This window comes from Aedes aegypti, chromosome 1, assembly GCF_002204515.2.
Source record: "Aedes aegypti strain LVP_AGWG chromosome 1, AaegL5.0 Primary Assembly, whole genome shotgun sequence".
Lineage (NCBI taxonomy): Eukaryota > Metazoa > Arthropoda > Insecta > Diptera > Culicidae > Aedes > Aedes aegypti.
In genome coordinates this window covers 295283129-295306509 of record NC_035107.1, presented here as the reverse complement: position 1 = coordinate 295306509, position 23381 = coordinate 295283129, and the positions used below count along the sequence as shown (strand labels likewise).

The 23381-nt window shown below is 40.8% G+C and overlaps 1 protein-coding gene across 3 annotated transcripts in view; it reads left to right on the top strand.

Moving 5' to 3' along the window:
* LOC5565932 (endoplasmic reticulum aminopeptidase 2) overlaps positions 1-19234 on the top strand; it is a 66415-nt gene extending 47181 nt beyond the window's left edge. For all 3 annotated transcript variants that reach the window (XM_021838217.1, XM_021838219.1, XM_021838218.1), the window contains 9 exons: positions 10030-10131; positions 10200-10427; positions 10487-10569; positions 10628-10830; positions 10891-11071; positions 11128-12502; positions 12564-12706; positions 12771-13523; positions 16850-19234. In XM_021838217.1, the coding sequence (XP_021693909.1) occupies positions 10030-10131; positions 10200-10427; positions 10487-10569; positions 10628-10830; positions 10891-11071; positions 11128-12502; positions 12564-12706; positions 12771-13523; positions 16850-16999 (3218 nt within the window). In that variant the 3' untranslated portion in view covers positions 17000-19234. The remainder of the gene's footprint in view (positions 1-10029; positions 10132-10199; positions 10428-10486; positions 10570-10627; positions 10831-10890; positions 11072-11127; positions 12503-12563; positions 12707-12770; positions 13524-16849) is intronic.
* Positions 19235-23381: the final 4147 nt, after the last annotated feature.

Here is a 23381-nt window from a genome sequence, read left to right as displayed (position 1 = left end):
CCAAGCTGAGGGTCGTGGGTTCGAATCCCACCGGTCGAGGATCTTTTCGGTTTGGAAATTTTCTCGACTTCCCAGGGCATAGAGAGTATCTTCGTACCTGCCACACGATATACGCATGCAAAAATGGTCATTGGCATAGTAAGCTCTCAGTTAATAACTGTGGAAGTGCTCACAAGAACACTAAGCTGAGAAGCAGGCTCTGTCCCAGTGGGGACGTAATGCCAGAAAGAAGAAGAAGATGGCCCACATCAACGAAAATTCAATTTTTGCCAATGAACAGTTCGGATTCCGCCATGGACATTCGACAACTCATCAACTGTTACGTGTAACAAATTTAATCCGTTCCAACAAATCTGAAGGCTACTCTACTGGTCTTGCTCTTCTAGACATAGAAAAAGCATTCGACAGTGTTTGGCATGAAGGTTTGATTGTAAAATTGAAAAACCTTAATTTTCCAACATACATTGTTAGAATAATTCAAAGTTATCTGTCAAATTGTACACTTCAGGTTAATTATCAGAACTCCAGATCTGCAAGACTTCCTGTAAGAGTTGTCGTTCCTCAACGCAGCATTTTGGGACCAATATTATACAATATTTTCACATCTGACTTACCTGAGTTACCTCAGGGATGTCAAAAATCTTTGTTTGCGGATGACACAGGCCTCTCCGCCAAAGGACGAAGCCTGCGTGTCATCTGTAGTCGATTGCAAAAAAGTTTGGATATTTTTTCTTCATACTTGCAAAAATGGAAGATTTCTCCTAATGCTTCCAAAACTCAACTAATAATATTCCCACATAAACCAAAAGCTCTTTATTTGAAACCTTCAAGTAGACATGTTGTCACGATGAGAGGGGTTCCAATAAATTGGTCAGATGAAGTTAAGTATCTAGGGCTCATGCTAGATAAGAATTTAACTTTCAAAAATCACATTGAGGGCATTGAATGCCCAAATGTAATAAATATGTAAAATGTCTTTATCCCCTTATTAATAGAAAATCAAAACATTGTCTTAAGAACAAGCTTTTGATATTCAAACAAATTTTCAGGCCAGCCATGTTGTATGCTGTACCAATATGGACTAGCTGTTGTAATACCAGGAAGATAGCTCTGCAGAGAATTCAAAATAAAATTTTGAAAATGGTTCTGAGGCTTCCTCCCTTTTATAGTACCAATGAGTTACATAGAATATCCAATGTTGAAACATTGGAACAAATGTCAAATAAAATAATAAATAATATCAGGCAAAAATCGTTACAATCTTCTATTGCCACGATTAATGCGTTATATGTTTAGGTTAAGTTAGGTTAAGTAAATTTAAAGCGTTTTTTTTTCTCTTATAAGCAGGTGAAATCAACTCACCTGTAAAAAATCTGAACTGCTACGGCAAATGAAACGTTATATGTTGTTAACAAAATGTTAATAAAATCTTAAATTTGTGTTACCAAATTAGGATGATAGTGTTGTCTAATAACACAGAACACCTAGATATAAGAAATGAATGTAATGTTTGGAATGATACTAATAAAGAAATTTAAAAAAAAAAAAATGAACAAGATGTTTTTCTAACGACGCTTCCAGGAATGACTACAAAAATTCTTCCAGAGATTGTTAGGAATTTTAAAAACAAATTCCTCAAAAAAAATCGTTTGGGACCCCTTTAACATATCAAACGAAACCCTGAATAACATACTGTAGAATTTGTTGGAAGAATCCTTGGACAAAATCAAACGGAGATAATCACAAGAATTACAGAAATAATTGCTATAGCATTCTGATATGGTCGATGTTCAGACAGATCTGGTTAGATGATTTTTTTTTGGTCTTGTAAAGATAAGTAAAGGACTTCATTGATTCGGATCTTTTTATGCAGACGCTTCATGAACCTTATATTACAGCAAATAATTGAAATATTGTGTTATTACAAATTCTTGGAGTATGTTTTCCTGAAATGTGTGTATTCACGGAAGGGGAGACACGTTCGGCCTAATGATCCATTCGGTCTAACATACTTCGGCCTAATGACCCAGCACCTTAATTCATATCGACCATGAGGAACCTAATAAAAGTTTTGAAAAATTCATTTACTTGAGAAATATTTTTAATTGCCTGTAGAAGTAAAATCTTGGAGAAATCGTTATAGAAACCTTTGAAGATTTTTTTTACTACTTCATGAAGAATCGATGGAAGAATTTATTGAGAGTCCCTAATAATTCCTGGAGGTACCTATTCATTGAGTAATCGCTGGGAGATCCATGTAGGAATCCCAATGGAAGAATTAATGACAAATTTGTCGAAGGAATTTATTGTAGTATTTCCTGGAATAATACCTAAACGAATTTCTTCCCCCGAAGGAAGAAAAGTACAAAAAAGTGAAGGAGCGGCTGAATTCGCGGTTTGAAGTTTCTGCGCAAGCAAAGTTGGAGCAGCTGCTGAACGCCTGTGATCTAGGTGATATGCGCCCCACCCACTTGCTAGCGCGTATGCAGGAGCTTGGATCCGGGTTGAACATCAACGAAAGTGTTTTGAGAGTTTTATTTGTGCAACGAATGCCAGAACGAGTCAAACCGATACTCTCAATTTGTGAAGGCAATTCTTTGGATCAGTTGGCACAAATGGCTGATAAGATGGTTGAAATATCATCTCCATTCGTCGCATCCACTTCTACTGTGTCTGGATTCGGATTAGATGACCTTAAGGAGCAGATAGTAGCGCTTACAGCCGAAGTACGTCGGCTAAAAACATCCGGCGCCAGGAGCCGATCGTTATCTAGAGTCCGACAAGGTACAGCTCCAGCAGAAACAATCTGCTGGTATCATCGGAAGTACGGACGCAACGCTCACCAATGCCGTGAGCCATGTGCCTACAATGTCCCAAAAAACTAAGCAGCAGTTCACCTGAAACGGCGAAGGTGGACGGAATCTGTGAAAGTCGCCGTCTTTTGCTTTATGATCGTTCAACTTCCTGTCGATATCTGATCGACACAGGGTCGGATGTGTCGATCGTGCCGGCTTCAAAGAAAGACCGGAACAAGGGACCCTCATCATTCCGCTTACACGCTGCAAACGGAACCGTCATTAAAACATATGATTCCCGTTATATCACCATGGATCTTGGTCTCCGCCGGCAGTTTCGCTGGAATTTTGTTGTTGCTGATGTCGGTGTGCCAATCATTGGAGCGGATTTCCTCGCGTTCTACGGCCTACTCGTGGATCTCAAAAATAAACGGTTATTCGATGCGAAGACCAACTTGAAATCATTGGGTGGTCTATCGGCGGCTGAAATTCACACTGTGACGACAGTGGATTCGAATCATCCGTTCAGGGATTTGTTGTTGGAATACCGCGAGATAACGCTCCCGTCCACTATGCGATCTGCTGTAAAGGAAAGAGATGTGAAACATCACATTCTAACCAAGGGCCCCCCTGTCGCATCCAAAGCTCGTAGACTGGCTCCAGACAAGCTTGACGCCGCGAAAAAAGAATTCCAGCTCATGTCCGACTTAGGTATCTGTCTTCCATCTGCTAGCGCTTGGGCAAGTCCGTTACACTGCGTACCGAAAAAGAAAGGACAATGGCGTTTTGTGGGTGATTACCGTGCCCTCAATAAGGTAACAATCCCGGATCGATACCCTGTTCCACATATACACGATTTACTAAATGCATTTCAGGGTAAGAGCATATTTACTACAATAGATCTCGAGAGAGCATATCATCAAATTCCGATTCAGGAAGAGGACATACCCAAGACCGCTGTGATCACCCCGTTTGGACTCTTTGAGTTCCTTACTATGCAAAATGGATTATGTAGCGCTAGTCAGACGTTTCAGCGATACATGCTTCGCATATTCGGCGATCTTGAATTCGTAGTAGTTTTTATCGACGACATATGTATCGCATCTTCAAACCCAACAGAACATCGAGAGCACGTCGAAATAGTATTCCAACGCCTTAAAGAGAATGGGCTCATCATAAACCTAGCAAAATGTAAGTTCGCTCAACGCCAGGTTGAGTTTTTGGGATACCTAATTGATAAGGACGGAATTCTACCACTTCCAGATCGAGTACAAGCGGTGTGCCAGTACGAGCTTCCAACGACCGTGAAACAACTTCGGCGGTTTTTGGCATTGGTCAACGTCTACAAACGCTTCATCCCACAAGCAACTGACCAACAAGCCGAGCTACGTGCATTGATACCTGGAAACAAAAGGAATTTCTACCATCATTCCTTTTACCTGACTTACCTGAGTTATTGTGGACCGAAGGAGGAAAACACGCATTCGAACTTTGTAAAACGTCACTAGCAGAAGCTGCGTTGCTGAGTTATCCAGATCCGGAAAAGCCAATAGGGTTAATGATAGATGCATCGAATACTGCAGCAGGTGCAGTGTTACAGCAGTTCGTTGATGGAGGATTGGATACTACTCCGAGAAATTTTCGTCATCACAGCAAAAGTATTCCACTTTCGGCAGAGAGTTGACTGCAATGAAAATGTGGTAGTGCTTCGTGAAGCCCAAGCAGGACAGTTCGGTTTTGCGTCGTCCGATAGATTTTGCTCACGGTTTCGCGCATGTTTTCGTCGCCGGAGATTTTTTTTTCCTGTTTTGGAGCGTCTTGCTGGGTAGTGCTTCGTGAAGCCCAAGCAGGACAGTTCTTACATTCAGAAATGGAATAATGAAAAGTGAAAATGAAAAAGTGATTTGTTTGATTTGTGTCCTCAGTACTGTTGGTTTTTGGCTGCCCTAAGTTCACCGAACCATCCGGAAGTGACAGGCAGCACATAAATTTAGAGAATCAATCCGGTGAGTCTGTTCCAGTATTATACTTTTTCTTTTGTGAGCCTTCCGGATCGTTTTTGTCCGCGTCGTGGAACTTCTGATCGTTTCTTGAACGGAAAATGTTATTTTCGGAGTTTGATAATTATGTTCAGATTGCGCATTCTGTCCGGGCGGGTGTTACGCAACTAACAATCGGTTGTGGATGCTTTTTAACCGTTCGATGACCCTGGTGGGATCGATTCTGCTTTTCGTATAATTTTGAGCAGAAAAACCGACTGTGTTATCCTAGGGTGTTTAGTTCGAACGCGCTTCCTTTCGTTTTTCGATTATCTAAAAATACAGTACCACCCAGTACAGTTTTTCAATGGGCACAGTACAGTTTTTCAATAAGTGTGATTTTTTTTTTACGCGTATCGTTATTTTATACCATCCGATGACCCTGGAGGGATCAGTTTTGCTTTTTACTGGTTATTGAGCAAAAATATTACTGCACAATCGACAAGCATTTCGCGAAATACTATTTATACTATAAATAAGCTATTGTTTTCTCTTTTGATTGCCGGCATTCAAAAGATTAATTATTTATGGTCTATCGCCAGCTTTCTAGGCGAATCCTGACAATATACCTTCCCCAACCTCCAACTCCGTAGCACTTATGAGGGTGTCGCTGAGTCGGCGGCCTCTCATTAAGTAAGTGCTACATCAACATTTCCTTCCCCTATCCCAAGTTACGGTAAAGATGGGCGTGGCCGGGAATAGCGATATTCATGCTCTTAGTATTCTTGTTTATGATTTGAACAAGGTATACTCCCCTGCCTTGTTCTTGAAAGTAGTCAGGATGAGATTATTAAAAAGAAACATGAATGTTGCTAGTATCCAATCTACGAAGTATACCGTAACTACGCTAACGCTAACGCTAACGCTAAACGTATTTAAAACCTGGATCTAAACTCAAAAGAGATCCTAACTTTTTTGTTTATCGTAATGATCGACTTGATGGTGCATGTGGGGGAGTTGCAATCATCATTCAAAGGCGTATAAAACATCAACTGTTTTCATCATTTGAAACTAAAGTTTTTGAAACTTTAGGTGTTTCTGTTGAAACACAGTTTGGTAAATATACTTTCATTGCTGCCTATTTGCCTTTTCATTGATCTGGACAGCAAGTTAATTTGCTCCAAACTGACTTGCGAAAATTGACTCGCAATAAGTCAAAATTTTTTGTCATTGGTGACTTTAATGCCAAACATCGGTCATGGAATAATTCTCAAAGTAATTCCAACGGCAGAATTTTATTTGATGAGTGCTCTTCAGGATATTTCTCAATTCAATACCCTGATAGCCCTACATGTTTTTCCTCTTCTAGAAATCCATCTACGATTGACTTGGTCTTAACCGACTCTAGTCATCTTTGTAGCCAACTGATTACTCATGCTGATTTTGATTCTGATCATGTCCCTGTTACATTTCAAATATCCCAAGAAGCGATTCTCAATCCTATCAGCTCCACTTTCAATTATTTACGAGCCGACTGGAATATATATGAAACGTATGTTGACTCTAATCTTGATGTTAACATTTCTTTAGAAACTAAACTTGATATTGACAATGCTCTTGAAACTTTAACAAATTCCATTGTTGAAGCCAGGAGCATTGCAATTCCAAAATTTGAATCCGTGATTATAGACGATGATCTTAAACTCTTGATCCGTCTTAAAAACGTGAGGAGAAGGCAATTTCAACGCACTCGCGATCCTGCTATGAAAATTCTATGGCAGGATTTGCAGAAACAAATCAAAAAGCGTTTTGCTCAATTAAGAAACAAAAATTTTGAAAATAAAATTTCTCAATTGGACCCTGGCTCTAAGCCCTTTTGGAAATTATCTAAAATCTTGAAAAAACCTCAGAAGCCAATACCGGCATTGAAAGAGGAAAACAAATTATTACTAACTAATTGCGAAAAAGCTCAAAAACTTGCTATGCAGTTTGAAAGTGCGCACAATTTTAATTTAGGACTTACTAGTCCAATAGAAAATGAAGTTACTCAGGAGTTCGAAAATATTCTCAATCAAGAGAACGTTTTCGAAAATGCCTGGGAGACTGATTTGGAAGAAGTGAGAACTATTATTAAAAAATTCAAAAATATGATTGCTCCTGGCGATGATGGAATTTTCTACATCCTCATCAAGAAACTTCCAGAAAGTAGCTTATCATTTCTAGTTGATATATTTAACAAATGTTTTCAATTAGCATATTTTCCTGACAAATGGAAAAATGCTAAGGTTGTTCCAATTTTAAAACCAGACAAAAATCCTGCAGAAGCTTCTAGCTATCGTCCAATCAGTTTGCTTTCCTCCATCAGTAAACTTTTTGAAAAGGTTATTTTGAACAGAATGATGGCCCACATCAACGAAAATTCAATTTTTGCCAATGAACAGTTCGGATTCCGCCATGGACATTCGACCACTCATCAACTTTTACGTGTAACAAATTTGATCCGTTCCAACAAATCTGAAGGCTATTCTACTGGTCTTGCTCTTCTAGACATAGAAAAAGCATTCGACAGTGTTTGGCATGAAGGTTTGATTGTAAAATTAAAAAACTTTAATTTTCCAACATACATTGTTAGAATAATTCAAAGTTATCTGTCAAATCGCACACTTCAGGTTAATTATCAGAACTCCAGATCTGAAAGACTTCCTGTAAGAGCTGGTGTTCCTCAAGGCAGCATTTTGGGACCAATATTATACAATATTTTCACATCTGACTTACCTGAGTTACCTCAGGGATGTCAAAAATCTTTGTTTGCGGATGACACAGGCCTCTCCGCCAAAGGTCGAAGCCTGCGTGTCATCTGTAGTCGATTGCAAAAAAGTTTGGATATTTTTTCTTCATACTTGCAAAAATGGAAGATTTCTCCTAATGCTTCCAAAACTCAACTAATAATATTCCCACATAAACCAAAAGCTCTTTATTTGAAACCTTCAAGTAGACATGTTGTCACGATGAGAGGGGTTCCAATAAATTGGTCAGATGAAGTTAAGTATCTAGGGCTCATGCTAGATAAGAATTTAACTTTCAAAAATCACATTGAGCCCATTGAATGCCCAAATGTAATAAATATGTAAAATGTCTTTATCCTCTTATTAATAGAAAATCAAAACTTTGTCTTAAGAACAAGCTTTTGATATTCAAACAAATTTTCAGACCAGCCATGTTGTATGCTGTACCAATATGGACTAGCTGTTGTAATACCAGGAAGATAGCTCTGCAGAGAATTCAAAATAAAATTTTGAAAATGGTTCTGAGGCTTCCTCCCTTTTATAGTACCATTGAGTTACATAGAATATCCAATGTTGAAACATTGGAACAAATGTCAAATAAAATAATAAATAATATCAGGCAAAAATCGTTACAATCTTCTATTGCCACGATTAATGCGTTATATGTTTAGGTTAAGTTAGGTTAAGTAAATTTAAAGCGTTTTTTTTTCTCTTATAAGCAGGTGAAATCAACTCACCTGTAAAAAATCTGAACTGCTACGGCAAATGAAACGTTATATGTTGTTAACAAAATGTTAATAAAATCTTAAATTTGTGTTACCAAATTAGGATGATAGTGTTGTCTAATAACACAGAACACCTAGATATAAGAAATGAATGTAATGTTTGGAATGATACTAATAAATAAATTAAACAAAAAAAAAATTGAACAAGATGTTTTTCTAACGACGCTTCCAGGAATGACTACAAAAATTCTTCCAGAGATTGTTAGGAATTTTAAAAACAAATTCCTCAAAAAAAATCGTTTGGGACCCCTTTAACATATCAAACGAAACCCTGAATAACATACTGTAGAATTTGTTGGAAGAATCCTTGGACAAAATCAAACGGAGATAATCACAAGAATTACAGAAATAATTGCTATAGCATTCTGATATGGTCGATGTTCAGACAGATCTGGTTAGATGATTTTTTTTGGTCTTGTAAAGATAAGTAAAGGACTTCATTGATTCGGATCTTTTTATGCAGACGCTTCATGAACCTTATATTACAGCAAATAATTGAAATATTGTGTTATTACAAATTCTTGGAGTATGTTTTCCTGAAATGTGTGTATTCACGGAAGGGGAGACACGTTCGGCCTAATGATCCATTCGGTCTAACATACTTCGGCCTAATGACCCAGCACCTTAATTCATATCGACCATGAGGAACCTAATAAAAGTTTTGAAAAATTCATTTACTTGAGAAATATTTTTAATTGCCTGTAGAAGTAAAATCTTGGAGAAATCGTTATAGAAACCTCTGAAGATTTTTTTTACTACTTCATGAAGAATCGATGGAAGAATTTATTGAGAGTCCCTAATAATTCCTGGAGGTACCTATTCATTGAGTAATCGCTGGGAGATCCATGTAGGAATCCCAATGGAAGAATTAATGACAAATTTGTCGAAGGAATTTATTGTAGTATTTCCTGGAATAATACCTAAACGAATTTCTTCAACCCTGGAAAAACCCGTCTGGAGTTTTATGGATAAAAATCCTGTAGGAATGTTTGGAAGATATCAATTAGAAAAATCTGGAAACAATGGGTAGAAGACTTACTGAAACAAAGATGCTGAATGAATTTTAGAAGCTTTTCTTCGAGAAATCTGTGAAACGTTTTCTAGAGAAACTGTGGAGATGCTCAATCCATATAGGTCTTAAGGTAAGGTAAGGTAGGTAAAGGCCTGAGTCTAAGTAAAAATACTAAAATTTTCACCACTCAGCGAATACTTAACTTACTTCAAGTATTTTTGTCAGTATATTCGTACACATATTTAGTTTCTAAAAGTGGCCAGATGATGTTGGGAATGCTCCTGTGACCGGAATAATTCCGGTGGGCCAATGGGTAAGGTCTGGTAAAAAGGGCTGTTTTTGGGACATGCCAAGTTATCTTTATTTATTTGGCATGACAATCATTTTAGTTTGCATAAATCGTTAAGATCTGATGTTCAACATTTAGAAGGATGAGTTTTGAACCGTTTAGAATGTACCGGATGTGGTCACTCGCACTTAATGCCCTGAAGAACCTGCTATACATATGTTGGATACTCAACAGGTTCAATTATAGAAAATGATAGTTCACGAAAATGCGTTCCCATGGGCTTGGCACAGATGTTTAGATACAGATTGGGCAGTTTATAGTAAATTTGAGTTTTCAAATTGATATAGATCGTTGAACATTTGTTTTTATTTCAATTATTTCAGGTGGCGATAGTACCAGCGGTCGTCCAGGACGGGAAGGCGTTGCTGTTTGTTCACAGAAGCGAGCACTATGCGTGACGGCCATTGTACTGGGCACCCTGCTTGGTAAATTAGCATTAAATGCTTCACATCATGTCAACGATCCTAACTCCTTGTTCATGTATTCATTACAGCCACCGCCCTGGTGATAGCCTACGCCGGGCCCCAAAGCGTGTGCCCCTGTGCCGGCAAGATCCCACCCGGGTTCGTCGTGGAGGGATACAACAGCTCGGAACCCTTCCAGCCGATTGCCACCAATGGGCAACCGTTTCCCTGGCTGCTGCCAACACTGCCGAACAACGTCCGGCCCAATCGGTACATGCTGACGATCCACCCGAATCTAACGACGTTGGATGTTAAGGGTTAGTGTGTTTGTGATTTGGAACTTTGATAGGGATGCACTTTAATCGAGATTTTGCAGGTCAAGTTACGGTTGAGTTCTACGTCGAGAAGGAGACCAATTTCATCGTGCTTCACGCGCAAGATCTGAACATCACGGAAAAGGTAAGTTGAGCGAGTACATCTTATAGATATTACGTGCATTGTGAAATTTTGTTTGCAGGCTTTGGTGGGACCAAAAGGATATGCGCTGAAGATCTTACGAATACTGGAGTATCCACCGAGGCAGCAGTTGTACATAGAGCTGAGGGATAAGCTTCGTAAGAAGACCAATTTTACCCTGAGCATTCGGTGGTATTCGAAGATGATCACCGAACCGGATGGATTCTTTGTAGATGTCTTTGAACCAGAACCGGACGTTAAGAAGTACTTTTAATAAACAAGCTGTTGAAGTGGGGGTATTGATGACTTGTATTTCCTTCGCAGGATACTGGCAGCGACTGTACTGAAGCCAGGAAGCGCCCGCAAAGCATTCCCTTGCTTCGATGAGCCTCATCTAAGAGCGTCGTTCAGGATATCCCTGTTCCGTGATCGATTCCACATAGGACTGTCGAACTCGATCGTGCAGGATACGGATGACGTTGGATTCTACATGGGAACGGGATTGGTAAGTGGTCTACGATAAAACCTAAGAATTACCCTTAAGCATTTCAATGATTGTAGCTACGTGACGACTTTGCCGAGACGCCACCTCTTCCACCGAACATGATCTCGTGGGTAATCAGCAGCTTCAAGCGTCAACTGCTGGACCCATCGCCCATCTACCAAACGGTCAACATCACCAAAGACACTCACAAACCGCTACTGGAACCGACGAAGCCGCCACCAAAACTGACAAAGGCGGAAAAGAAGCCATTCCGCAACCTAACTGCCGTCCTACTGTCGAAGAACCTCTTCAAACTGACGAACAATCAACCACCTAGCACCGCAAAGCCGTCTGCCGCGAACGAATCCAGTAGCGACGGAACCGTTGCCGCTCATGCAATTCAGGGAAATCATACCAACGGCAACGGTACCGAAACCAATCATACCATAGCCAGTGACGCATTAGAAATCAAAACGGCACCGGCTTACTCATTCTACGCTCCGCAGCCTTACGTTGACAAAGGCAGCTTCGTACTGCACACATCCAGGGACATCCTGGAATATCTGCAGCAATGGTTGGGAGTAGCGTATCCACTGTCAAAGCTAGACTTCATCGTGCTACCGACTCTCAACGATGACCTGACAAGCTCTCTGGGGTTGATTGTACTCCGGATGTCATTTCTGAACTCACCCGAAGAGGTATCCACCAAAGACTACCACATGTCTGTGGTGAAGATATCGGAAGGAATCATAAAGCAATATTTTGGAGGACTTATTTCTCCGAAAACTTGGAAACATGTCTGGCTATGGGAGGGCATCATCAAGTATCTAAGCAGGTTCATCCTGACACCAATCCGACCACTTTGGCCAATGAACGAGTTGTTCTTGATCGAGACCACTACGCGAGCTCTCGATATTGACGCCCTGCAAGGTTGGGAGAGTATCAGCCACGGAACATCCGACACCGGAGATAACGAAGACTTCTACATAGACAAATCGGCAACGATGCTGTCCATGTTACAATCGGCCATCGGAGAAGCGAACTTCCGGCAGTGTTTGGGCAAGTTCATCAAGGCATTCAAGTTCATGACGGCGGAACCCACGGACCTGTGGTCGATTTGTGCACGGCAGGTCAACAGTAGCAAAAACGTCAAGGAGATGATGAACTACTGGACTAACTTGGCGGGATTCCCGTTGGTGAACGTTAGCCGAGAGGGCGACGAACTTCACATCACTCAAGTTCCGTTTGCACCCGCCGAATTTTTGGCCATCCACGACGATCCGAACGCCGAAGAAAACGATTCACTGTCCACTACGACAACGACTACGACGACGGTAGCTCCGCCCACTGCCAAGGACAGCAAGAGACGTACGCGGTGGACCTTCCCCATAAGCTACGTGACCAGCAACAGCGAACAACTGCCAAAAACGATTTGGTTCAATTCAACTGAAAGTGAGTTTGGGTAGACGTGCTTTTAAGAGAAAGATCATTTAAGGTATCTGTCCATTTTCAGCCAAAATTTCACTCGATCACTCGCCGAAATGGATAAAGCTGAATCACGATCAAACGGGTTATTACCGGGTGCTCTACGATGAGGACAATTGGATCAAGTTGGTCGCACAGCTCCAAATCAATCATCACATCTTCAACACGCAGGTATGATCATGAAAACTTCTTCCAAGTTTCCCCCACAAAATTCTCAATCGTTTTTCTATTCCAGGATCGCGTCGGAATAGTCTCGGACATCTTCACCCTGTGCCACGCGAACCTTCTCCGGTGCGATTACGCGATGGATTTGATATCGTACTTCCCGAAGGAGCAGGACTGGGGCCCGGTCCTAGTCGGGCTTAAGCACCTAGAGAAATGGCGCAAGATTCTCAAGTACTCCGAGTGCTATCTGGTCCTGGCAGAGTACATCCGGCAGAATCTCGCCAAATCGATCCAGGAACTGACCTGGAACGACACCGGCAAAGAAGAGCTGAAGCTTCTGCGGCCGACGGTGCTGCTGAGCGCTGTACTCTGGGAGGAACCGGACGCGATCCGGAACGCCAAAGAGTTGATGAACGATCAAGCCAATATCCCGCCGAATTTGCGATCGGTGGCCTATGTAGGGTCGGTTCTTTCCGGGGAGATCCGCTACTGGCAGGACTGCTGGGCGCTGTACAATGCGCTTCGTCGAGAGAAGGACGTCGGTTCGGAAGAGCGAATGGAACTTCTGCGAGCGCTGGGCGTCACGAAGGATGCCTGGCTGCAGAACCGCCTGCTGTCGCACGTGATAACGCTCCCTGTGACGGAGATTGTCCAGGTGCTGCAGGCGATCGCCGGTACTCCCACCGGAGGAGCGATGGCCTGTCGGTTCCTGCAGGCCAAGTGGCTCGATTTCCAGTCGAAACTGGGCAAGGGCAGCGTCAACTTTGCCCGGGTGATATCGGCCATCACGCAGTACGGTTCGACCAAGTTCGACTATGATGAGGTGAGTTAGGGTTAGAAAAGTTAAAAATTTATCCAGCTAGATTTTTAAAAATCCAATCACACAAAAACACAGTCAAAATCCAAGCCAACTGAAATCTAAAGGGGTCTGCGTGATCTGTGGCTCGGTAGCTTAGTTGGTAAAGCGCTCGTCTAGCATACAAGAGTCCTGGGTTCAAATCCCAGCCCACTACGTGGATTTGTTTCTTTATTTCACCCATAATTTGCCCATCTTTACCACGCGTAATGAGTTAATTAATTTGAAATCGAATCCAATTCAAATCTAAATCCAATTCTAATCCTATATAAATTAAATCTCAACTCAATCCTAATCTAATCAAATTCAATCCGAATCAGATCAAATTCCTATCCAAATCTAATCCAATCCACATCCAATCCAAATCCAATCCGAATCCAATCCAAATCCAATCCAAATCCAATCCAAATCGAATCCAAACCCAAATCCAATCCAAATCCAATCCAAATCCAATCCAAATCCAATCCAAATCCAATCCAAATCCAATCCAAATCCAATCCAAATCCAATCCAAATCCAATCCAAATCCAATCCAAATCCAATCCAAATCCAATCCAAATCCAATCCAAATCCAATCCAAATCCAATCCAAAATCTAATCCAAATCCAATCCAAATCCAATCCAAATCCAATCCAAATCCAATCCAAATCCAATCCAAATCCAAATTCAAATTCAAATCCAATCCAAATCCAATCCAAATCCAATCCAATCAAATCTAAATCCAATCCAAATCCAAATCCAATCCAAATCCAAATCCAATCCAAATCCAATCCAAATCCATTCCAAATCCATTCCAAATCCATTCCAAATCCATTCCAAATCCAATCCAAATCCAATCCAAATCCAATCCAAATCCAATCCAAATCCAATCCAAATCCAATCCAAATCCAATCCAAATCCAATCCAAATCCAATCCAAATCCAATCCAAATCCAATCCAAATCCAATCCAAATCCAATCCAAATCCAATCCAAATCCAATCCAAATCCAATCCAAATCCAATCCAAATCCAATCCAAATCCAATCTAAATCCAATCTAAATCCAATCTAAATCCAATCCAAATCCAATCCAAATCCAATCCAAATCCAATCCAAATCCAATCTAAATCCAATCCAAATCCAATCCAAATCCAATCCAAATCCAATCCAAATCCAAATCCAAAACCAATCCAAATCCAATCCAAATCCAATGGATGGAACTGGCTTCAAATTTTGACAGAGTTCTGACGAGATCCTTGGTGGATCCTTTCAGAGATCTTTGGCGAATTATACCTTGCAAAACAGTTTTTTTGTCTGTAGATACGACAGACAGAAAACTTCGTCTCTGATTCATATTGGATTTCTGGAGATCAGTACAGAAATGGAATTTTGGCTAGATCTCGTAAATCTCTTGCGAGTTCCATGATTCCAATAAATTTTTCAAGGTTCTAAGCTAAGTCATGCGAATTGTTTGCCGGATTTGAGGTGACAATAAGCTGTTTATTGGTGAGATCCTTGACTGATTGTTGAAACATGAAATGTTGGGAAGAGGCTTTCAATAAAGGTGCTCAATTGATTGTTCCAACGATGATGGTAAATTCTTGCTGGAATGTAGGGGGAGAGAGAGAGAGAGAGAGAGAGAGAGAGAGAGAGAGAGAGAGAGAGAGAGAGAGAGAGAGAGAGAGAGAGAGAGAGAGAGAGAGAGAGAGAGAGAGAGAGAGAGAGAGAGAGAGAGAGAGAGAGAGAGAGAGAGAGAGAGAGAGAGAGAGAGAGAGAGAGAGAGAGAGAGAGAGAGAGGTTTGATTGCTACTTTAGTATATAATATAATATAATATAATATAATATAATATAATATAACAATATATTCCATACCGTGCATTCGATCGTTCATTACCCGTAAAGCAGCATACTTTTTTAATTAATATGAACCTCATTGATAGTCAATTTTCTAAAAATGACGCTCTTCTGCTTCTGATAAGCAAAACCACCAACGTCATACGGGCTTTGTTTTGCCCATCTACTTTTGTACCATCTTCATTCGTACAATCATATTGGTGGTGGTGCGGTTACATTGATAAATCTCAGTGAATTGAGTATAAGGAACTTGTTTTTTTCGTCCCTGGTTGGAGGGATTGATGTTGCAATTGAAACTGATCTACAGTAGACCGGATATACCCCTGCATCTACGCCACTTCATGTTGGAAGGTTTAGGAGTAAGGTACTTTTATGGCAAAGAGGCTTGTTTTTTGGTTATCAGACTGCCTATGTATCAGGCGTAAGGAAAGGTGTGCTATTATAATTGAAGAATGTAAGCGTCCGTCTCTGGTTATAGCCTGAGAGAGAGGAGACAGCTCACTGACAACTGGCTTGATTTCTTGGCTCTTTTGATTTCTTCTTCTCATGTTTGGGTTGTGCACAATGGTTCACACTTAAATTATTTTACGGATTCCTGTGAAATCTCAACAGCTGAACAGTTCGGTGAAATAAATTAACGGAGTACGGTAAATTTTAACAGTATTCGGTAAAAAATCACCGTAATCCGGTAAATTCCGACGAAATACGGTGTTTTATTTCACCGAATTGTTCAGCTGTTGAGATTACGGTGAAATTCACCGTAGTGTGTTTAGTGTGTTCGGAGAGCACAAACTGGTTCAAAAGCATTTTCACATCCCATTTGTTATCAAAAATATCATAAAACTGAAAAATTTTGATAGCGATTTGAGTCCAATCGATAATATTCAAATATACAACGATTTTATATGCGAGAGCACAGGAAAGCAACCTGCATTTTCAATCATATCCAGTTTTCTTCTTCTTCTTGCTGGCGTTACGTCCCACATCCAGTTTTAGTTTGGCCAAATTTCGACGGTTTTTCACTCTCACCCCTTCGAATGTGCGGTTTTTCAGTGACATTTGATGACAGGTTCCCATGACTTTTGGGAGCTCGCAATCTAAGCCAGCTGTCTCCTCTCTCTCAGGTTATAGCGTTTTCTATGAACGAATAGTTTAAGTGTGGTAGATTCAAAGTGAAATACAAATACAAAGTATGAGGAAAGGGACATGTCAGGGATTCAATCCATGACCTTCTGCTTATGAATCAGATCGATTAGACCACCAACCCCGTCATTTAAGAAAATAAGGAGAAATTTTCAACTCCAAAATTGTTTTTGATTGGACTGGGATTTTAAGCCAGCATACATGGTTCTATGATTGTGTGTTTATCAATTGAGCTAATGATGATGAATTTTAAATAACGATCAAATTCAGATCATTCCAGACGACAGCAGTTTCTCATTAATTCCTTTTTATTCGACAGCTGAAATCCCTGGTGGAACGCTTCGGTGACGGACCGGGCATGAAGATCCTCAACATGACCCTCAGCATGGTGGCGGCCAACGTCGAGTGGGTCAGCCGTTCGCAGTCGTCCATCTACAGCTGGATCGAAACCAAATACTCGGAGAAGTAAAGCCCTGTTAAGGACACCGCATTGAGTGGAATTTGAGAGGCGCGAGATCACGTATGAATCAGAGCAGACAGAGGATCGCGGAACAAAACGATGTACATCTATTTTTGGGTTTTTAATTTTTCGAATCTATAGAGCCATAAACAGTAGACGTGTAACACAGAGTCACAAAAGTGTGAATGGGACGGAAAATGACGACAAAGAACAAATTTTAGAAACACAAAACAAAACAAAGCGGAGAGATCGAGATCGGTATGAGCGGGAGATTTTTCAAGAATGCGTGCGCGAACAATTTAAAACGCTAAGAAAATCAGAATGCATTTATCTGTAGTACAATCTCTGGTAGCAGAATTTTTAATCCAACTATATGAAAATGGGAACGACTCTTCCAAAGACACAAAAAACGGGCAAACCTGTGTAGACGGTGTTCAGCTGTGTAAATGTGAATGCTGTTTTTTTTGCGTTAGGTCTTGATCGGTGACAGCAATCTAATTTTCCACATTTGCAATAGCTTCGTATTCGAAAATGGGACTGATTTGTATCATTCATTATTAAGCCGCTATTACAGATTCATAGAACCTAGCATCATTCGTAGCATTAGAATAGACGGAAAGTGCGACGATTCGACTAAACTAATCGCAATAAGAGGCAACTACTTAGCTTTGACAGTAAAAAGACATTTATTCCCATCATTAGTTAAAAAATGCCGGTCTACGGGCTTATTAGGATTACACCTGTGAATCATCGTCGTCATCGTAGAAGACAAGGTCCACTTGTCATCGATGGCAATGAGGAAATGGATTTGACACGCAACCCCCCAAAAACGATTTCGGTTCCGTAGATATATACTTAGTTGACGAACCAGAGAGAAATAGCTATGATCAAAACAATACAGTCAGAGAAGCTAGTAAAAAATCTTCGGTTGCATTCGTGTGTGAAGAGGAGGAAATATGTATAGCAGAAGGAAAATCGTTCACCATTCCCCTTATATTAATGATGATTTCCTAACTTCTACATAAGGCATGACATTTGGAAGGCACGTGAGATTAGCGACGGATAGGGAAAGACGTGAAACTTACAATGGGGTAGAAGAGCAGGTGTGTGATATGAGAAGGCGATTTCCGAATCGCATTTAAGCAGTATTAAGACGGAAAGCGGAAAAAACCAGTTTCCCTAGTCTACTACTAAGAGCAGAGACGTTTCTTAGCATATATTTACGTTACAGAAATTTGAAGTTACCAGGATGGAGATTTAACTTTATGTGACAAAGCCGGAAATCGGAAGCTATTCAATGTTCGGTACCAGAGTAAACTGTAGTTCACTTTGTTGGTTCTCGTTTCCAGCTATAATCGTTTCCCTGTGAGAATAATACGAAGCTGTAACGTTCTACAATCTACTTTTAGCGTAAAACTAATTTATATCGATTTTAATTGTGAAATTGATGAATATCTAGAAAAAAGGTCTAAGGAAGATACCCTGATGAAGTCTCTATTGTAGGCGGTCGAAACGTAGAAAGCTACAACTCGCAATGTTGAACAATTTCACAATTGAAATATTTCTCCAAAACGGAATCATTCTCTCGCAATATCTGTAATAGATTTTTATCGAAAAAGCAAACACTTAAAATGCTCAGTAAAACTTCTGTGTAGCAATATATATCTATACAAAACCAACCACACTCACACTCATATAAGCATGGAATATTAGTTTGAATTCTCCTAACAACATAACGAACAACAGTTGACGACAATTGATAGACGCGATTAGTTCATTATCAATACGCTTATCGAGGATAACATTGAAACCATCTTACATTCCTTACATTGACAACTCACGAAGCCCAAACTCACACGTTGATGAAACCCATTTGGATGAGATGTTTTCTAACATTCTGATTTGAGGAAACCACTTCTATTCAACCACGCGGACTGTGTTAAGAAACTAAAAACAAAAACTAAATTAATAAGAAAACGAAACAAAAGCGGATTTCGTGTGCTAAGTTTTGTGTCATATTATCGTCATGTATAGATTATTATGTATATTATGGGGTATAGTGAGAATCGGAGAGCGGGAAGAAAAAAACCAAACAGTGTCGAAAACATAGAAGAAAATAATGAAGAAGAATTTGGGTTGATAGGAGTAAGGAAGAAGGCAACAACCGGAAAACAACCAGAAGCGTGTCGTAAAACATTGTGTCAAAACAGAAAAGAAACCGTTAATAAAACACTTCAATCTGTAGAAATTGTGTATTACTTCAAGCTTAAGGAGTAGATAAAACGAAACATCGAATATTCGTTGGTCTTGGGCGATACAGCCAGCATATTCGTGGTCTTCCACGAAGTCGCGTACCTCTACCTGGTTCACGGGGGAGGGACGTTTCGCATAATTTTATGGGTGGACGTTTCGCATAATGGACATTTGGCATAAAGAAAATTATATGCCTTCTTTAAAATGCTACCTGTTCTTATATGAAACCGCTTTATGCGAAACGACCATTATGCCAAACGTCCGTATGCGAAACGTCCTTATGCGAAACGTCTTTATGCGAAATGGGTCACCCCTTCAACGTCCACGCTTCGTGCCCGTAGCCACCGGAAGAATCAATGTTCTCTACAGGGCGAAATATGTTTCTGTTTGCAAGTTGCGGGATCCAAACTGGTTACGCAGTCTGTAAAAGGCCCGATTCTAAACCGCAACAAGTCTTTTCAATTGACGGGAAACGTCGTTGTAACATGTCACTAGTGTTCCAAGGTAGACAAATTCTTCAACACAAGCTTCAAACACATCCCCATCAAACACTATATCACCACCATCTACAACACCAAGCCTACCTTTATCTGTACCTGCAACCATGTACTTCGTTTTGATAGAATCAATGGTCAGGCCTATCCTTGATGTCTCCCTCTTCAGAGGCACGACAGCCTCCACCACTGACCTGCGATCGATTGCAATAAGGTCTATATTGTCCGCAAACCCAAGAAGCATGTGCGACCGTGTGATAAAAGTGCCGTTTCTCTGCACGGCAGATCTACTAATAGCACCCTCGAATGCAACGTTGAACAGCAAATTCGAAGTGCGTCTCCCTGCTCCAATCCGTCTAACGTCACAAACCAGGACTGTAATCCGAACACTTGATTTCGAATCATCCAGCGTAGCACGTATCAATCTAATTAGTTTCACCGGGAAACCATGTTCAGACATTATCAGCCACAGCTCATTTATTTTCACTGAGTCGTACGCCGCCTTGAAATCAATACACGGATGGCGAGTCTGCAATTTATACTCCCGAATTTATCTAGGATCATTCGCAAGGTTGATTCTGGTTCTGGTCCGTTGTCGACCGGCCCTCACGAAAACCAGCTTGGTATTCGCCGACAAAGAACTCGTCGAGCGGACTCTCAGTCTGTTAAACAGTATGCGCGGCCGGATTCAGCAGGGTAATTCATCTGTGCCCATTTTTGGCGTATGAGGCCATCCAACCAAACGGTGGGCATTTCCTCGTCCTCATATACCTTCAGGAGTACTCGGTGGATCGGTGGTAGCGCAGCTCACTTCCGTGCTTCTGAAGCTCGACCAGGATCTCGTTCTTCCCAGTAGTCAAACAGTTCATCAGCTCGCTGATAGTCTTTTCAACCACTCCTCTGGTCGGTACGTCCACAGCTGCACACCGTTTTATCGGTCAGTAACCTCCCCTCTCGATCATTGCACATGGCGAGCACAGATACGGTATTCTGACCGTATTCAAGCATGTCTATCACTCTCTGACACTCTTCATCAAACCAGTCGTTTTGTCTTTGTCGTTGACCAGTGCCAATCACTTCCCGCACCGTTGTTGTCACAGCTTCCCGGATAGGGTCACGGAACTGAGCAGCTACCCCATCGGCGTTGGATATTGAAGCGTAGCGTTCTGTTAGTTTTTGAACTGGCGCTCGAATTTTAACTACAACGAGATAATGATCCGAGTCGATATTAGGGCCTCAGAGGATTCTGACATGCATGACATCTGAGAAATCAAAGTGGCAGTGCGAGAAGGCATCGCCACTCGGGTGTCGCCAGATATATTTGGGGATATTCTTGCGTGCGTGTTAACCGAATGGCTTTCCGTTCTAATGACGGGTCGGAAGAAGTCTTCTTTCCCGATCTGCGCATTTGCGTCGCCGATGACTATCTATCTTGACATCTTATTGACATTCACCGTAGGCCTTATCTAGGCTATCATATCATAGAATTAATCCTTCATGTCATCTGGCTTCTCGTTCGTTGGCGCATATATAGGCTTCCCAATCCATTCCTAAAGCTCTCACGTTCCATGATCCGACTTTCCAATCGTTGTCCTTCATTAGTTGCCGGGACTGTTGCCGTTAAGTCAATCCGCTCCTCTACTTATACCTTTTTTGGTTGGTGAAGAGTCTTCGATAGGCCATCTAACCAGGGTTACGATACCTACACATCGTGCTAGAGGGACTGCCTCCTCGGTGCTGACACGATACAGCATTGTCCATTTGTTCTTTTCATGAGAGGAAATCATAGCCAACACAAAAGCCATCGAAAAGCCGGGTCCAGTGGCACGTGTCTCGCCAATTGGGAGATTCGAAGTGGATTTTTCAGGGTTTTATTACCGATTTCGTATCAAAAATTGATTTATAAAATCATAATTTACATATCAATGTAACGGAGAGCAATGTTGTTACCGTAATGCCCAACACACCCCTAGATTTAGTACACTACATTACCACAATACACTACACGAAAATCTTCTGAAAGAAATAGGACAGTTCAGTGGAAGAATGATAAAATAAAGGGAAAAGAGGAGAATTAGTAAGACCTATCGAATGATAGAGGGATCAGTAAGCGCCAATCAATTTACTCGTTCTAGAGTCTAGAGGACCTCAGCCAAAGTAGTTGCTAAAGTAAAGTGAGATAAGAGTGAAAAAAAGTTTGAAGTTAAGCATTTCTGAAAAAGTTTAAGGTCAGTAAAGAAGTTTTTTCAGATAAAAAGAAATACGAATCAGGTATGCTAAAGCCCGTGTTCGCTAAAAGAGAAAGTTTTGTCTACAGAAGAATGTTTCCTGTATTTAGGACACGTGAAGTACAGTCTGGAGTTCCGCTACGTATCCACAGTTGTACGGACACCTCTTCGGCGTAGAGGCGTAGAACAAACCATGGAGGCGTTTGAATCCAGAAGCAAACCAAGACCTTAGATCCAACCCATCCCCTTAGAACCGGTCCAGCGACCTAGGGTACCCTGAGGGGTTTACACGTGTTACACCAACTCCAGAGTTGCTCCGTATCCTGCAAGTTGCCAGCAGAGTTCGGCCAGTCCGATATATTAAAGCTAACTATAAAACAGCACACTCACCCACACAGGACTGAAAAGTTTAGAGAATCAACGCTTAAATTGTACTACATTAGCCTATTGAATTACACCCCCACATATGCGAGGTCTGATCAGCAAAATAGATCCACTTCAGCCGATCTTGAGACCATAGTCGTGCTCCAGATCGAGCTACCTGTAAAAGAGGTCGTTGAAGAACCCAGCCTCACACGGTAAGCTGTTACTTAGACAAGCTTGCCGAGATCTTTGTCCTTGCATCCCACGTGTTTCCCTACCTAGCAGTAACACCGTTTATTTCGTTCATGATCCAAACCATATCCAAGTTTTCCAGGAAAGCTACAGGGTGTTCCCTCATAGAGTTTTCTAGGAATTCAACGATATTAGCAGGAATTGTATGAACCATAATCTCAGACCAAACCTCTCTCTCCTCTCTATATAACCATGTGGTTTATTAACGACCCTACGAACACTCAGCTGAGAAGCAGGCTGGAGTTTCAATTATTACCACTTTGATTCAAATTTCTCAGTAAACCACGTATTGTATAAGAATATACGGTCAAAACCACATATTCATACGTCAGAAATCAGAATCGCACAATATGCTAAACTAAAATGACTTTTTCTTTGATTCCTCCACTAGTTGCAAATTCTTGATGACATATATTTTCTCTTATTCTACTTGAAAAGTTGGTTATTGAATGATTTTAAAACAGAGTGGTTTCCTATTTATTATGTATTTTTGCATATAAAAAAAGTTTTTATTGATAATTTGATTGATTATCAGGAATATATAACAATTCGACTTCCTTAAACTCAGGAACAGTTTAGACCCTAAAGATCAGCAAATATTGAAGTTTTGTTGAATATTAAGCTTTGGCTTAGCTTAGACTGACTACACATATCAATGGTTTTTGACCGAATTCAGTGAAGATGCACAAAGAATCAACTAGAAGATCGGCTGTGATTGGCCATAATCTCCTTCAGTGTGCATAATTTAGTGCCTCTGTTCATACAGGGTTAATAACGACGCCGGCCACGTCCTTGCAGCCA